The 12907-nt window shown below is 32.3% G+C and overlaps 1 protein-coding gene across 4 annotated transcripts in view; it reads right to left on the minus strand.

The window, feature by feature from the left end:
- Window positions 1-227: 227 nt before the first annotated feature.
- DIP-delta (Dpr-interacting protein delta) overlaps window positions 228-12907 on the minus strand; it is a 66222-nt gene continuing 53542 nt past the window's right edge. For all 4 annotated transcript variants that reach the window (XM_067791333.1, XM_067791334.1, XM_067791336.1 and 1 more), the window contains 5 exons: window positions 12755-12838; window positions 11259-11368; window positions 8084-8146; window positions 7669-7914; window positions 228-3310 (listed from right to left, as the gene is read on the minus strand). In XM_067791333.1, the coding sequence (XP_067647434.1) occupies window positions 3228-3310; window positions 7669-7914; window positions 8084-8146; window positions 11259-11368; window positions 12755-12838 (586 nt within the window). In that variant the 3' untranslated portion in view covers window positions 228-3227. The remainder of the gene's footprint in view (window positions 3311-7668; window positions 7915-8083; window positions 8147-11258; window positions 11369-12754; window positions 12839-12907) is intronic.

Here is a 12907-nt window from a genome sequence, read left to right on the forward strand (position 1 = left end):
ACATACATTGGCTTTTTTGATTTTTGAATTTTCGTTTTTTGCTAATTTTCTTATGACATTTTTTTCCTTACAATTTTGTATAATTTATTATACACTTGTCAATTATTTTAAACGCTTAATTTTAAATTGTCCATTGTAGCGTAGTGATTTTATATAGATTTATTTTGGATTATTTACACTTTAATTCCTAAATAAATATTTAAATTGGTTTTTATTAGTTTTTGCCAAGCTTTAATGTACTTGTTATTGATATGAAATAATATTTAGTTGTAAAGTATGTTTAAATATCTTATCATTCATTAAAACCGAAATGCATAAATACACAAACTGTTGGAGTAAATAACGTGGTGAAACAATTTGAGAGTCAGTGAGGCGGCGGAGAGAATTAAGTGAATGATAAATTCTCATATTATATTCTTCATTTATTAATCATACTTTTCTTCAACGATAAAAATTTTGAAATATTTGTCTAAGCATTTTTCACACAAGTTGGCGAATGAAGTTTAGCTGCATATGAGAATGAAAAAAGTACCCTAAAATTTTATTAAAATACTCTCAACTACTCTGGCATAAAACGGGGCACATCGGCACAGAAATTTTAAAGGCCTCACTTGGCTGGTATGTCAAGGCGAGAAAAGCCCAATGAAAACTCATATGCCTTGCAGCAAATGTCAAAAATTCTACTTAAAGATTTCAGAGGTTTTTAGTCATTGGAAATGCAAATAGTTAGTCTCTCAAAATTTGTACTTACACAGTTTTTTCCCAAGGATGTTTCAGTGAAGAAAATCTTAAACAATCTTCGAAAAATTTATTTCAAAAAATCTATGTACACTTTCACTTACAGAAATGCATATTTAAATAACTGGTCCGCACAGTTTCCGTTACAAAATTTAAAGCATATTTTCCTTAAATTAACGAAAATATAAAAAGAAGAAAATAATTTTCGAAATTTAATGAAAATTCTCACTGCTATTTTCGTTAACGCTACTGTAGGTCAATAACGCATCCATTTTGCTGTCGTTGACTCTTTGCTGTACCCGTTACTAGAGTTCGAACCAGCGCGAGGAATTAGCAAGTTTGATGCTATCTCAAAGCATGCCTAGCGCCCGCAGTGATACAGCAGAACGATTTTCTTCTTCTAAGCACATCCGCATCTGCTATTTTAATAGTAGGATTCGAGTGAGCTTTGGGCTTCATTTCCACAATGTAAATTGATTGTCTTTACAAGCGTTGATAAGCCCACCTTGTTTGTGGTTAAAAGTATCATTTTAAAAATTTTTCAAAAAACAAAGGCAGGTTAGCCGCGAATTTTTGTACAGGACAAATATAATAAAGCTTCTACTATAGTACTGGGCCACCGCATTGAGCGATCTGCGGCATTCAGTCATCGATTTTTTGTTGTCGATATATCAGTTCAGTATTCCTGTATGAGAAGTTAAATACACGTTTCAAGTCTTTTGGCGAAATCACCGAGGATAGGTATCATGTCTGATTATTAGAAAGATGTCAATATACCTCGAGCTCCAGATACGGTGAAAAGATACTTCAGCCTCTCATCGATCTAAGGCGATCGTTGAACGTACTCATGAATTAGGTTCCAATGGAAATTTCCAGCAATGCTACAATTTAGGTAAAAACTGTCAAAACTGTGCGAGTACATTTGACAATCTTAATTGTTTAAGCTAGGAAATTAATACAAAAAATTGCACTTTAAAACTTTTAGTAGAAATTCCCAAGATAACAATATGTACATGAAACTGCATCTGATTCAACTTGTAGGACCTTCTTCGCCGACCGTATTGGACACACCTTGAGGGGATCTGCCTCTATCTAGGGTAAAATGAAGCGGCTAACATTAACCATGTCACTATTTACACATTTTTGGCTAGTAAGTGACCATTTCTGAAAAATTTGATCCACATTCCTTGCCATCATCGTGTGGCGATTTGGTTTCACTGAAAAACTCAACTAATTGGCACCGTATTTACCAATCGATCGCACCATCTACCACACCACTAACCATCGCGGCCTCGGCTATATGTTAACTACTATATTTGTATGCAGATGCGCATTTAACAGACAAATTTAAAAGTGAAAACAAAATTGAAAAAAAATCAAAAATGTTGTTTGTTTTTAAAACTTGACTTTTCAATTTAGGTTGAAAAGTATGCTCAAAAAAATTCTAAATTTTTCTTTTGCACTGCCTTGCAACACAGCTTCCAGTGATTTAGGTTTTTTGTGTATTTAGGTAGCAATTTAGGCAAACTCTCACAAAGCCTTAGCAGCTGAATGTCACCAACAATTCATAGTAGCAAACCGTTCTAACAACCTTTGAATAGAGCGTCCGGCACCTATTTTAGTTCTTTTCAATATATTAGGGTACCAAGAAAGCTTGATGTCAATGTTTTTTCAAGGTAATATAATTGTTATATAGAAACCCCATGGAGGGTGGAATGAATACTGCTACACCTGCAACACCTTGGGTTTAAAACTTTAACAGTTTTCTGGAGTGGAAAGAGAGTCTGAAGTATTCGTAAAGCCTAACCACCGCCCGGATTATCCTTACAAGAGACCTCGCAGGGTATCGTAGGACATCATTGAGCAGCTCCTATATTCAACATTCCGGAGCAGGATTTTTATGACCTACATCCAGAGGAAAGAAAACAAAGTTCGGGATGGAAACGAATTTAGGAGATTCTTAGCAGCTACTACAACAAAAGCAACAGAAAACAATATCCAATGTCTCAAGAAAAACCTTCAAAGGCCGATTGTAACTGTGATTTATATTTTATTAGCTTCGTATCAGCACATAGCCGCCTTTAATTGACACATTTTCGAAAATTACTAACTAAAGGGAAATTATATAATAAATGAGCGAAAACTAGTGAAAATGTCCCACCCGTCACTTTGAAACCACTCTCATATGGTTTCTAAGCATTCCTTGCAGCATAATTGAATTTCTTAAACAAAAAAGTTGCTTTTTGTTAGCTCTCAGATTTCAATGTTTTTTATCTGCTTAAAACTCCGATTATGACAATTCAAAAAACATTCGTAAGTAAGTAAGTTTGATTGAGTTTTACTTATTCAAACACCATCTAAGTATGAGTGCATATTATAGCTAATATTAAGTATACACAACAACTTTCTTTTTAATTTCTTTATCACTTATAATTTTATATGTATTTTTTGCTTAACTTTATATAACCTTAATCCTTTGCTTAGCAGTTTTACGATTGATTTCTAAGCAATAGAAATATTAACGTAAATCTACATAAAATGAAAATGCTTGGCGATTTATATAGAGTTCCCGCTATGAGCAAAGAGAAACAAAGAAAAATAATTATAAAATAACATTTTTACAAATTGAAGTATTGAAATTTTATAGAATATTATTTTTGGTCAAAACAGGATAAATGCATTTTGCAAAAAATAAAATAGAAATCAAAAAATTAACAAATTTTGAAAATAAGTATATACCTTATCAGCATATTCTATTTTATTTATTTTGTTTTGTTGAAAGAGAAGGGAAAACATTTTTCGAAAACGATTTCGAAAAAAATCGAAGCCTGAAAATTTTAAAAATTTTATTTACAATTTCATGAAACTAAATTAGTATAACGAAAATAGTTTAACCTTTTTTCGACACTAATTTCGAAAAAATTCGAAATTCTAAACTTTTCATAATTGTTTATAATATTTTATGAAATTTTATGCGAATGCAATTTTTTTGCTCGAATAACTTAGGTCTTTTAAAGTATGCAAGTTCAAGTTTCAAGTGCCTCAAAGATTTTTCTTGACTTTTTTTATATCTTTTCCATGAAAAGTTCCGAAAATTATTTTTTTTTATATTTAAAAATCCTAAAACACCCTTCTGCAAGGTTTTAAAAATCGATAGGAATTCGGAGATGCCTGAAATCTGCGGTAATTCAGACTAAAATAAGCGTTTTCGAACTTGGTTAACGCACCATTTCATTCATGTTCATTTACGAAATAACACTCAATTTATTTTATCAATAAAACCATAAAAACCAATTTTTAAAACGTGTTCAAAAAAATTCTAGAAATCGAAAAAAAATTTTCGAAAACGATTTCGAAATAATTCGAAATTTCAAAACTTTGTCAGTATGCAGTTTTGTTGCCATAACAACTCATATTTTATGTAATTCGCATGGATGTTTTACGGTTTTTCTGAAGTACGTTTTAGATACTTTCAATAAAAAGTTTGAAAATTTTAATTTTTTTATATCGACAACCGTAAAACACCATTTGGGAAAGTTGCACTCATCGATGGGAATTTATGGATGCCTCGAATTCGAGGTAGTTCAAACTTAAATAAACGTTTTCGAATTTAGTTTACGTACATCAGCGAAGAGAATAATAGTGGTGGCAACTTTTTTTAAATTTTCATTAAAATATTTTTTTTTATCTTCGGAAATTGGAAAAAAATTTCAATGACTTTTGTAACTAAAGATGTGTAAATCAATTTTAACAAAACTTTCGGCAAAACTCGAGAAAAATTTTAAAATATTTATTTGGAGTACTTTCAACAAAGCTGAGTAAGCCCAAGCAATTAAAGTACAATTTAGAAGTCTCTCAAAAATCGCATTATTATTTTTATTTTTTTTTTTTCTTGGGAAGGTTGATTCAAACCGTTTACCATATAAAATAATTTTCACTCCTTGTATGGGAGAAAATCTAAAAAACACGTCGCTAAAAAATTTTCTAAAATCAATGCGAATTTCGTTGAAAATTGATTGGGAAACGAAACCGCAGACTATAAAATGTTAGGAGAACTCCAAATAAAAACTTAGAAATTTTCGAAAATTTTTTTCAAGTTTTCGAATTTTTTGAAAAACGTTTTTGATATTGGTTTGCCAAGTTTGAATTGCGAAATTCAAAAAAGGTTTTGGCTAAAATGTCGAAAAAAAAAATTTAGTTGACGAAACTGAATAAAAATTGCTATTGCTAATCTTTTGTGCGCATCTGTACTTTTTGTTCTAAAAATCATTGAATATATATATATTTTTTTTTCAACCAAACAAAATATATAGAAAAGAAAATAACTTATAAAATATTGAAATAATATTTACTCCTATTTTGTTAATATATATATTAGGGACGGCGAAAATAATTTTTTTTTTTTTTTTGGTTAAGTGAAAATATTATTCAGGACATCCAAAAAGATAGCTTGTCTAAAATTCAGAATTTTATTTTAATATATAGAGATGCCATATCGTGACTTCATTTTTTCCATTTTAATCGTATGGGGAATTTTCAAGTTTTTGTTAAAAGTGTACCAGAGCTCAAAAGGTAATGTAGAACAATTTGATTTTGAATTTTAACCTCCAATAACTACTAAATGAGTCAACTTAGTAAAAATTATTTTTGTAACTTTTTGTAGACCATTTACTTTCGTAAAAGGATGGAAGTAGTTAATTTTTGAAACTTTCCGTTACGATTTGTATGGTAGGACTGAAGTCGTGATAAGGTGTATTTTAAAATTAAACTAAACAAGTAAGGAAGGCTAAGTTCGGGTGAAACCGAACATTACATACTCAGTTGAGAGCTATGGAGACAAAATAAGGGAAAATCACAATGTAGGAAAATGAACCTAGGGTAATCCTGGAATGTGTTTGTATGACATGTGTATCAAATGGATGGTATTAAAGAGTATTTAAAGAGGGAGTGGGCCATAGTTCTACACGTGGACGCCTTTTCGAGATATCGCCATAAAGGTGGACCAGGGGTGACTCTAGAATGCGTTTGTACAATATGGGTATCAAACGAAAGGTGTTAATGAGTATTTTCAAAGGGAGTGGGCATTAGTTCTGTGGGTGGACGCCTTTTCGAGATATCACCATAAAGGTGCACCAGAGGTGACTCTAGAGTTTGTTTGTACGATATTGGTATAACAAATGAAAGGTGTTAATGAGTAATTTAAAAGGGAGTGGGCTTTAGTTCTATAAGTGGGCAAGGGGTGACTCTAGAATGTGTTTTTACGATATGGGTATCAAATTAAAGGAATAAACGGTTTTAAAACGGAGTGGTGGTAGTTGTATATGTTAAGGCGTTTTCGAGATATCGAACAAAATGTGGACCAGGGTGACCCAGAACATCATCTGTCGGGTACCGCTAATTTATTTATTTATGTAATACCACGAGTAGTATTCCTGCCAAAATTCCAAGGGCTTTTGATTTCGCCCTGCAGAAATGTTTCATTTTCTCCTACTTAATATGGTAGGTGTCACACCCATTTTACAAAGTTTTTTTCTAAAGTTAAATTTTACGTCCATAAACCAATCCAATTACCATGTTTCATCCCTTTTTCGTATTTGGTATATAATTATGGCATTTTTCGTAATTTTCGATATCGAAAAAGTGGGCGTGGTCATAGTCGGATTTCGGCCATTTTTCATACCAATGCAAAGTGAGTTCAGATAAGTACGTGAACTGAGCTTAGTAAAGATATATCGATTTTTGCTTAAGTTATCGTGTTAACGGCCGAGCGGAAGGACATTCAGTGGACTGTGTATAAAAACTGGGCGTGGCTTCAACCGATTTCGCCCTTTTTCACAGAAAACAGTTATCGTCCTAGAATCTAAGCCCCTACCAAATTTCAGGTAAATTTTCGTTCGACTTATGGCATTAAAAGTATCGTAGACAAATGAAATGAAGAAGGGCGGAGCTACGCTCATTTTGAAATTTTCTTTTATTTTTGTATTTTGTTGCACCATATCATTACTGGAGTTGAATGTTGACATAAATTACTTATATACTGTAAAGATATTAAATTTTTTGTTAAAATTTGACTTAAAAAAATTTTTTTAAAGTGGGCGTGGTCGTTCTCCGATTTTTCTCATTTTTATTAAGCATACATATAGTAATAGTAGTAAGCTTCCTACCAAATTTTATTATCATATCTTCAAACGACTGCCAAATTACAGCTTGCAAAACTTTTAAATTACCTTCTTTTAAAAGTGGACGGTCCCACGCCCATTGCCAAAATTTTACTAATTTTCTATTCTGCGTCATAAGTTCAACTCACCTACCAAGTTTCATCGCTGTATCCGTCTTTGGTAATGAATTATCGCACTTTTTCGGTTTTTCGAAATTTTCGATATCGAAAAAGTGGGCGTGGTTATAGTCCGATATTGTTCATTTTAAATAGCGGTCTGAGATTAGTGCCCAGGAACCTACATACCAAATTTCATCAAGATATCTCAAAATTTACTCAAGTTATCGTTTTAATGGACGGACGAACGGACGGACGGACGGACATGGCTCAATCGAATTTTTTTTCGATACTGATGATTTTGATATATGTAAGTCTATATCTATCTCGATTCCTTTATACCTGTACAACCAACCGTTATCCAATCAAAGTTAGTATACTTTGTGAGCTCTGCTCAACTGAGTATAAAAATTGAAACTTTTACCGGTTGTCTTGTTGGAAGGTCCTGAACAATATTTTCACTATACCTAAAGAAAATAAAAAATTGGTTTTTGGTGCTCCGCGAGAAGAGAAACCCAGCTCGAAAGCGTGATCCACTCAACCTTCTCGCTGGTTTTCTAGTTAGGTGCCTTTTCGCGCGAAGCGTCACACATACTATAGAAGTAAATTATCAATTTCCTTTCAAAACAACAACATGTGCAACAAAAAAGACTTACCCGCTGAACCACCAAATTCCGTCGGTGGATATTCTGTGTAAAACATACTTTTGCCAATAGCTAGCGTACCTTTTCGATCGATCGTGGCTCCTCCTAACGCGGACATACTATTTCCATTCCCCGCCGACATTGAGGCAGTCGCTGAGTGCGATGATGAGGAGGATGCACCAAATAAATCGGCTTTCATTGAAGTTATATCTTTTTGTAGTGAATTCGTTGAATCGTTTCGTGTTGGTATAATATTATCTAGAAGATTTGGGCAAAAGAAAAGATGAAAAGCAAATATTTGTTTTAATAAAATTAAATATACATTTGATATTAAAAGCTATTGGTGAATAATATATATAACAAGTCAATTTTTTTTTAAATTATTTATTTATTTGTTAATTTATAAATTTATTTATTCTGCACTTACTTTCTTTCGTTTCGATGGTAGTGTGTGTGACTTGCTTTGAAGGTGTTGATGGTAATGGAATTTCTGAAAACGTGAATTTAATTCGACATAAATTAATTTTATGCTAAAAACGTAATCCTTCACAATTATTTATGCATAAACATACAAACTGCCTGTGTTTTGTCAAAAACTACAATAGTGGTGAGCTCGAGAGCTTCGTACAGCTTCGAAAAACCGTTCCGCGTTCACCTAAATGACGCATGAGCACAACGACAGAGATGCAGTAAAGCAAGTAGTCAATTAAGGCCCGTATCGTATTATGCGATAAGTGATGGAAATAAATTCTGTAAATCACTTAAGCTCTGTATTCGTTAATTGGATTGAGGAAATGTGTCAAAAAGTGCCTGCACTCATTACATATATCCAACATTTTTTTTTTTTACGACTTCATTGGCAGATTGGTGCTTATCGTTTGAGTGTAAGAGTGGAATGGTTTTTCGATACAGTTATAGGTTCTACTTCAAGCAGTAAACATCTCGCGAATGAAGAACATGCTCAAGCATACTCCATGTTCACATTTACAACTACAAAAACAGTTGGGTTTGGTTTCGAAACTCTGCTGGCGTTGTGCACCACTGAACTTCAAACATTCAGCCGTCATTTGTATATTTAACAAGAAAATCAGCAAACAAAAAATAGCAGTGTTTTTGTTCTAAAATTTCAATAATAAAATTCTTCTTTCTTATTTACAATATTTTTTAAGAAAAAGCCTCCATAAATTTTTTAACTGCAAATACGCCAGTTAATCTTAAAGCCTTTCTCAATAATTCAGGAAAATTTCGAACTTTTTATTTGCTGTTTTCTAAATTATTTAAGAGTATGCAGTTCTGTATCCCATGACGCAATGAAACCCGCCGACGGCCTGTCAAGAATTTTAAAGTAGTTGGGAGGGAAAATTTTTGAAACTATTTTGCTACCTTATGTTATGTTCTGAAAAATGAAATGTTTGGAGAAAATGAAAAGAAGTTACGACTTCGATGTGCAAACATTAAATCTCTGTTTATTCAATAAATTCTTTGTCTTATATAGTAATTTACTTAACCTATACATTCATAAATATCTTAATACTAATAACTAAAAATATGTACATTGGAAATGGGGTATGAGTACATGTAAGTTTGTATACAGTCTTTGTATACATGTAGTTTTGTATGCATGACTCTATACATGTAGTTTTGTATATATTATTTAGCTACGTCAGCAGATCAATGTGAGTACTTTGGTTAATGCTATGCATACACGTAAGTTTGTAAGTTTGTATGCCCGTTCGCAACGTTGGAATATCGATGTGAGTATTTTAGTTATTTTCCATAATGGGTTGTATGTAATAAGTAATTTATTAGCTGTGAACGGATAAGGGCTTCATATTCGGCATTCCATTGATGTTAGTTAACCGTCTGGGTTAGTTCAATAATTTATGTTGGAAAATATTGTAATACGATTATTACTAAAATATATTTGGAGTTCATGATACGTATTATTGCAAGTGTGTTACAGTGGGTATGACGTATAATGCTACAAAATATCCAAACTCGATATATCTTCGCATTGGAATTGGGGCATGAGAGAAAGTGAAAACAGAAGAAATGGGAAGAAAAAGTAGAGGAGGCCCTCTAATTTACTCGGGAAGGTAAAAGGAACAAGAGTAAAATGGAGATAGAGGGTGAGAGTAAAAGTAAGAAGAAGGGTAATGGTTTGAGACAAAGTAGCAAAAAGAGGTTAACACGAAGAAGTTCCTGAAATAGATCTATACAACGAACTTTGGCAGTTGTCTAAATTTTTTCTTGTTTTTATTCTAATTTTAGTAATTTTTTCATTTAAGAAAAATGTATCATAACAATAATAAGATAAAATAATTATTGTTAGCCTTGAGCTCGAACCCGCTATCTTAGAAGTCAGTAGGCCGATATAACAACAACATTTGATAAGATTAAAAGTAGGAGTGAGAGTTGGGCTTGGGCTTGGATAAGAGCAAGTGCGTGAAGGGTAAGAGTAAAAGTGGAAAGATTCACCAGAGAATGAAAGTAATAGGAAATTTGAATTGACCGATTAAGGTTAACTAGAAAATACAGGGTGAGGGGAAATAAGGGAGGAAGAGGGTTAGAGAGAGAAAAGGCAGTTAGATGGACAGAAAAAGTCACAAAAATATCTGACAGGTTTAACCATATGGCTGGGAGTTTTTCATGCTTGTCTAAACGTTTCCAGGGTAAGCCAGAAATAAAGTTCTGATAAGCCAAAACTGTTTTTTTTTTTGTTGTGATCAGGAAAATCTATAAGCTCTCACTTGCTGAAGCGTCGCTTTAAAACCTCAACTGATATATATATTATGATTCTAGCCACCATTGGCAATATATTTCGATGTTCCTTATTTGTGTACAATGTGACACTCTGCAGATTCAGCCATTCAGTTTCGTTGACTAAAACTTTTCGATTTCCTTTGAGGAATAGGAAATAAACGCTGCCACAAAAAGAAATACAGAACGCAGGCATTATTTTCCTGTACGTTACTTCATATTTCAGAAAAGTATTAATGTAGTATATATGATACTTAAAAAAATCAATGCTGCAGAAAAGTCAAGGAGCAACACTTGTAGAGGTTGTAGGTCTCTAAAAGTTCGTGTTGCTTTTTTTTAATTTTTTCCCCGATTTTCATATTATCTTTCATATAGAAAAAATATTACTTCCCTTTATGAATGAAAGAAAGTTTAAGAAATGCTACGGGGAAGAAACTTTGGGATTTTCAGAGGCCTATTAACAGTGCTTTGAAAGACTAAAATTAAATTGCCTATGAAAATGCGCAAATAAAAAATTTTGAGAACTCCAAATAAAAAGTTTGAAATTTTCGTTAAACTTTCTGAAATTTTCATATTTTTTCCAAAACACTTTTGAAATTATATTGCTTTTCTTTCTCATTTAAAAAAATTTAAAAAGTTAACGGCAGTTTATTCCTAAAGCATCGAAAATAAATAAAGGAAAACTCGATTGACGAAATTTTATAAAAATTTCCGTTGCTATTTTTCTGCTCGCTGCTGAATATGCGCTTGCCTTCCCCATGACAAAAAAAAAAAAAAAAAAACAAATATGCACTCATATATATATTTTAAAACACTTATATGTTCACTCAAAGCTTGCTTACCGTAAACACGTATGGATCCTTCCGTTTCGCCAAGTGAATTCTTCGATATACATCTATAGTTACCAAAGTCACCATATTGTAAATTTCTTATTGTCAATTTCATGTGAGCACTAAAGCATAACAAAAATGTTTTTGTTATTGTTGTCATTGTTGTCCAATTGGTGCATATAACATAAATGTAAGAAAGAAGAAAATACAAAGCAATAAAATGAAATTGCTTATATTGTACATGAATACGCGATGGATGTTGGGAATGTTTGTTTTAAAATAGAAAAACGAAAAAGCAACAAAAAGCAAAAAAGTAGTTGCGGTCGATGCCCGACAAAAACAAAATGAAATGAAATTCTAAAAAGCTTTTTAAGTAGACGCTGGTGTATTCTGAAAGTCCTTCAAATAAATTCTTAAAGTATTTATTTAAAAGCAAGTAAATGAAAGTTCTCTACTATTTTCTGCTTACTTTAAGAAATTTTGCTAAGATCTGACTTAGACGTATTTCGTTTTCAAGCGAAAATTCGCTTTAACTCAAAGTTGAGTTCTTAAAGGCAAACAAAATAAAGCAATGTGCAGCAAGTTTAGAATTTGTTGAGTTGTTTTGAAATATCGTAACCCATTAAGGGCATCATTTTGTTTTGCGAACGAACGCCCAGTTGAACGACACGTCTCTTGACGATTTCGTCTAGAAATTGTATTCTACATCGCTTTCGTTCATCTTTTGCTTACGTTATGCCAAACTGAAGGCGAAAACACTTGTCAAATGATTGCCGGATCTTATCTTTAGAAAAACTTATAAGATTAAGCTAAGTTTTTTTTTTATTTTATTTTACAAAACTGAGCTTATAAAGAAAAATTTTAAGCATCACTGGTTTAATTTAAAGCATTATATTTATGTAAATTCAAAATGAAACTGCTGTTATTTGTATCACCTCTACCCGGTCGTATTTAAATATCCAAGTAGGGTTCCTGAGTTATCATTTTATGAACAAACTTAATGGAAATGAGCCCTTCCTTTACCGGAGCCCTACACAATGTTGCCATTTGCTAGTGCTGATCTTAAATCAATTGCTGTGAGCGAGAAGTTATGGCATGGCAATCATTATCTTTTACCTACTAATTCAACTATCTATTGCCAATAACTTGGTACTCAAATTAGTTCTCAGGCAGAAGTTAGAGGTCTGTAATAGTGGATTTCTTAGTGATAGGATTTAATGTGAATATTTCTTTATGTATATTATAATACATCTTTTGAATTTGGCATATTTATTCTCTGTTTTGTGAACAATTTGTTATTAATAATTTTCTCTTTGCGTCACCATCACTAAGAATCAGCTGTTGTCGTCTTGTGTCCTGATCGTTTCAAATAGTTCAAAGAAGCGAACAATTCGCCTCTGAGGCAAAACGACGGTTTGCTTCGCAATAGCGAATGCGGCCGTAAAACAACGTCTCAAAAATATGTGTATTTTAGTATTCTACAGATATTTTCTTATGAATAAACTCACCGATAGGAATTTTCTGTATAATCTGTTTTATACTTTTTACTCGGCAGCACCATACCGGAATTATATACCCAATATATGATGGCTCTAAAATAGATAGCAACATATTTGTTTTAATAGTATTTTAACTTTTAATAAATGAAATATTCTTGTATA

Source organism: Eurosta solidaginis, chromosome 5 (genome assembly GCF_040869045.1).
Source record: "Eurosta solidaginis isolate ZX-2024a chromosome 5, ASM4086904v1, whole genome shotgun sequence".
Lineage (NCBI taxonomy): Eukaryota > Metazoa > Arthropoda > Insecta > Diptera > Tephritidae > Eurosta > Eurosta solidaginis.